The sequence below is a fragment of the Acanthisitta chloris genome, unplaced genomic scaffold (assembly GCF_000695815.1).
Source record: "Acanthisitta chloris isolate BGI_N310 unplaced genomic scaffold, ASM69581v1 scaffold36027, whole genome shotgun sequence".
Taxonomy (NCBI): domain Eukaryota; kingdom Metazoa; phylum Chordata; class Aves; order Passeriformes; family Acanthisittidae; genus Acanthisitta; species Acanthisitta chloris.
In genome coordinates this window covers 1-4,926 of record NW_008681553.1, presented here as the reverse complement: position 1 = coordinate 4,926, position 4,926 = coordinate 1, and the positions used below count along the sequence as shown (strand labels likewise).

At 62.3% G+C, this 4,926-nt stretch overlaps 1 protein-coding gene across 1 annotated transcript; it reads right to left on the bottom strand.

Moving 5' to 3' along the window:
• Window positions 1-275: 275 nt before the first annotated feature.
• LMBR1L (limb development membrane protein 1-like) lies at window positions 276-3,690 on the bottom strand (the record flags this gene model as incomplete). The annotated part of the gene is made up of 16 exons (XM_009078147.1): window positions 276-334; window positions 419-580; window positions 670-736; window positions 941-1,031; window positions 1,125-1,198; window positions 1,290-1,367; window positions 1,450-1,526; window positions 1,746-1,829; window positions 1,916-1,991; window positions 2,121-2,185; window positions 2,404-2,472; window positions 2,591-2,717; window positions 2,787-2,890; window positions 2,984-3,123; window positions 3,274-3,310; window positions 3,606-3,690. Coding segments are annotated over 16 exons (1,395 nt in total), but the record flags the coding sequence as incomplete, so codon positions are not given.
• Between the last annotated feature and the right edge of the window lie 1,236 nt (window positions 3,691-4,926).

The window sequence follows — 4,926 nt, the reverse complement described above, 5'->3', positions numbered from 1 at the left end:
TGTAAACAGGTGGGGGAGGCTGCAGCCAGCGCAGCCTCAGGGGGACCGCATGGCCCTGGGTGCAGGGTGAAGGGGTCGTGGCTCAAAGCCAAGGCTCAGTAGTGCAACAGCCTGAGATGGAGCTGTGGGGGCCACACACCCCCACTCGGGGGTCTTGGCTCTCCCTGGGGGGCTCCAATGGCCCTGAAACATCAGGTGCCATCAGGGCCCTCTCCGTGGCTGGTGGCCATCCTGGAGGCCACCACGGTGGGGGGAACACATCTCTGCCCCCAGCCCTAGCAGGGCTTTCCGCGGCGTCGGCAGCGCGTCACAGGCAGCGGCAGCTTGTGCAGACCTGGGCAGAGGAAGAGAGTGAGAGCTAGGGGGGACAGGGGACACCCCAGCACCCATCCCTGTGTCCCCACGTCCCTGTCCTCACCGAAGGCGCGGATGAGCTCGGCCTGAACAGCCCAGGAGACCTTTTTCACCAGGCACAGCGTGGTGAGCCCCGCGAAGCCCATGTTGTAGAGGAAGACGATGTAGAAGTTCCCTAACCAGTTAAAGCGGCCAAAATCCCCCAGGAGGTCGAAACGGGTGATCCCTGCGCAGGGGTGGGGGACACTGGTCAGGGCACCCCAATCCCGGGGACACCCCTGTCCTGGGGTCACCCTGATCCCTGCGGGGGCTCACCCAGTGTCCTGGAGAAGACAGGCAGTGCTGAGCTGAGCACCAGCAAGGAGACACAGTTCCCGATGATCTGAGGGAGAGGAAGGAGGGTTTGGGTGGGGCAGCACTGCCACAGGGAACCCCAGGCTGGGAAAGCAGCTCCCCAAATGCTGGAGGACCACCAGGGTTCTGCCTGGCAGTGGGATGCTTGGTCCCCTTTCATGGGGACACCACACTGTGGGGACAGGGGGTTCTGCAGCCCAGGAGCCCCCCAACCCCAGCCTGGAGCTCCTACCTTGGTGAGGGGAGTGTCCTGCCGCTCCGGGAGCAGGTGGGTGAAGAGGGGGGAGCTGTAGAAGCCCACGACTGAGGAGACCATCAGGTAGCTGTGAGGGGTGTTAAGGACAAAAACAGGGTGGGATGGCCCCGGGGTTAGTGTCGGGGACACATGGGGACATGAGTGGCTGGCTGAAGGATACAAGATGAGGATGACCTGCAGGGCAGCTCCGAAGGAACCGAAGATGGAAAAGGAGACCTGGCCCAGGGATGCATCCTGCTGGGAGAGGAGGGGGCAGGTTGAGGGTGACAGTCCCCGGGCCAGTGTGGGACATGACACCATACTGTCCTGTCCCCCCACCGGGCACCTGCATGCCCCGTGGCATGGCAGCATCATCCAGCAGCAGCTCCAGGACGTGGAAGCAGACGATGAGCACGGAGATGCCCTGAAAGGAGCAGGGAAGGAGTCAAGCAGTGGAGGGGGACTGGGACCAGCCCCAGCTTCCTCAGAAGCCCAGGGCCACTCACTGTTAGTGCCAGGAGGACCAGCATGGCCAGGGGGTAGCCCAGGTTCCTCTGCCAGGGTGATGCTCGGTGCCGCAGCTCTGTAAGGGGGACACGTGCCTGGGTGAGAAGAGAACACAGGCTCCCACCCCAGGGCAGGAGACTGAGGGGGCCCCAAAGTACCAGGACAGAGGGTAACAGCCCCCAACCTATTTCCCATCCACCCTCCTCCACGGGCCAAGGGCTGCCAGGGCCCCAGTGCTCCCAGTGCCAAGCTGGAAGGCACCCAGATGTCCTGTGCCTTCCCCCAGGCTCCTCACCCAGCTTCCGCCTCTTGCTTCGGATGGCAAAGAATTGCTCCCGCAGCAGCTCCATGTCCAAGTTCAGCCAGCAGGAAGCTTTGCCTGTCAGGGGGAGACCTGAGAGGTTCAGGGGAGCTCACAGCCCTGTGCCCCCCCCTTCCCAACGAGTGGCTGTGCCAGGCACCCACCAGATATGATCCTGCGGGACACAGCAGCTTCCTCGAGCCTTGTGCAGCTCAACTGCTCATCCAGGTCTTCCAGGAGCTGGGAATGGGTGAGGAGCCCATGAGGGGTGTGAATGGCACCCCATGCCCAGGTTGGGAGATCAGGCAGCCCTGGGGACAATCACTCCTGGGCTGAGGCAGCAGGATTGGGGGGGACACATGCCCTTACCCGAGGCTTCACCAGCAGCTTCCCAGTGACAGTGAACATGGTGGAGAGGCCAAAGGGGGTGCACACTGCAGTGGGAGGAGAGGCTGAGCAGGGGATGCCCCAACATCCTCCCCGTTCTTGCATCCCCAGAAGGGTCCTGAGGGCTCAGCCCTGCACCATGACCCCTCAGACCCCATTTCCAGGGAGCACTCCCTGCTCCCAGCCAGGCACCCCAGGGGACCTGCACCCAGCACAGAACGAGCCACCAGGGCAGTGGCACCTTGGGGGTTGTCCCCCAACTTACGCAGCAGAAGCAGCACACCAAAGAGTGAGATGCAGGAGTAGAGGTAGGGCAGGTAATACTCCCAGAGGTCTGCAGAGATGACAGGATCAGGCCAGTGGCACCAGACATGCCTTGTCCCATTCAGTGTCAGGGCCTGATCCTGCCCCGCTGACACCAGAAGAGCCCAGCAGACCCTGGCAGCACCCACCATAGAGAGACTGACGGCTGGCAGCGTCATTGCCCACGATGGCAGAGGCCACCCAGACCATGCCCAGCACCAGCAGTGTCAGCAGCAGCAGCACCACCGACGTCTCGTACACCCTGGCCATGATGCCCTGTAGGAGTGGAGTTAGTGGGCAGCCAGGGATGGGGGAAATGGGGGACACATCTGTGGGACCACCCACCTTCTTGGATCCTGCGAACCCCTCTGACTCGGTGAAGAAGTAGGCAAAGGGCATGAGGAAGACAAGGGACAGATTGGAGAAGAGGAAGACCAAGTTCCAGAGACCTGAAAGAGGAGGAACAGCATGGGGTGAGCTCTCGGGGGGAGCAATCCTGACCCACAGCCCTCAGGGCACCCCGGGGTCACCCCTGCACCCACCGTGGACAAGGGACCCGTTCAGCCACTTGATGTAGTAGTTCTGGGGGAAAGAGAGCAGCACCTCATTGCTGATGATGGAGAAGGGGAGGAGGAGGACAGCACCCAGCGCCACAGCCAGGGTGAAGGTGCAGAGCCCCAGCCTGCGAAGGGACAAACATTACTTCCAGGTCACGGCCACTGCGGGTGTCACAGCCCTGCTGTGCCACCCAGTGTCACCAGCACCCATGGGACACGGTGTCCTGGCTGAGGAAGTGCCTGAGTATCAGGGAACAGGACAGGCAGGAACTTACGCAATCCTGTTGACAGCAGCATCCTCGTCATCGTGCACTGTGGGGACAAAATCCCAAACTGAGGGGCTGGGGGAGGCAGAGCTGCCCAGAGTTTCGCTCTCTGCCCTCTCCCCAAACTCCCCCAGCTCCAAACGCTGCAGAAACCCTCCCAAGGGGGTTGAGCACTGCTCCCCTCATGGGGCAGCAAGTGGGTGCCCCACAGCGACTGGTGCCACAGCAACCTTAGCTGGGATGGCACCAGAGCTCCCGAGGGAGGTTGAAAGTGATGGAGTAACATCCCTGGGGGGGCAGAACGTGGCTGCCAAGGGCTGCCTGGCTCCAGCAGCTCCTACCTGCTGCAAAGTCCGTGTGCTTCTTGAAGTGGGTTATGATGAAGTGGCAGAGGATGTAGAGGCTGGCGAAGAGCAGAGCACAGATCTGTGGGCAGAAGGGTGTGGGCAGTGTGGGCAGCCCTAGAGGGCAGCAATTCTACCCCAGCTGATGCCACAGGTGCCCATCGGCTCCACCCTATTTGTTTTTCCACTCCTGGCCCTGGTTACACCCCACCCAGGTGCTCAGCCCTGTCCATACATGGGGGCTGCACCCTGGGCTCACCCATGGGTGCTGGCAAGGTGCCACAGCACCCACGCCAGCAGCGCTGAGACCCCCTCCAGCAGCTCTGGGTCAGCATGTGTTGGCCGAGCTGGAGGTGTGATCCCATGGGATGCCTCCCTCCACAGTTCCACAGCCCTCTCCCTGCTGGCACCAGTGCCCAGCAGAGGCACGGGAACAGCCTTGAATCAGGCACCAAGGCCAGATGAAGTGTCCCTCCACCCCCGCGAGAACACCGAGGTCCAACGGAGCGGGCGATGTTCAGGGAACAGGACGACCTTTCATCCCCCCTGGTATGTGGCAGGATGGGGAAAGGTCACCCCAAACCTCCACCTTGGCACAGGTGAAGCAGAGCAGTCATGGCACCTCCCTCCTGCCCAGCCTGGGGAGCTTGACTGGCTAGGGGGGTCCCTGGGCTTTGGAGGGTGGTATGACAGGGAGCCCCCAGAACCGACTCAGCTCCAGACCCCCAGAAAGGCAGTGCCCAGTAGGTCCTTCCACTCCTGCTTCCATTCAGTGAAAGGGTCTCAGGCTACAGGTCCCCTCCTGCCATGGGCTGTACCCCACAGCCCAGCACTGCCGAGCCAGGGGCACCCAACACTGCCTGTGCTCAGCGAAGTTGAGCTGAGTGAGCTCTGTGCTGGCCATGCTGAGCCAGGGGCTGCTGGCTAAGATGTGGCTCCCTGGGGTAGACATCTGGGGAGCTCCAGGGCACTGATGCTGAGCTCTGGCCACCAGCTCCTTGTAGGCACCAAATTTGGCAGTGGTGAGGTGGTCCCAGTACTGGTGGTCCCAGCCAGGTTGCACACAGCATCCCGAGGATCCTTGAGAGATGCCAGGACTAGGACATTGCCATCCCTGAGCCTGTGGAAGCTGGAGTAGAGCAGATCCAGCTGCCTTTCTTCAGTGCCCGAAGTCTGGGGGGCTCTGCAGGGCCCCTTCCCGAGGACACCGAAATGCTGGCACAGGGACAGAGACGGTGCCAGGACCCTGGCACAGGGCTGGCCTGGCTCTGACACCACCACACTCCAGCCCTCCCAGCACGGCAGGACCCCAGCCGAG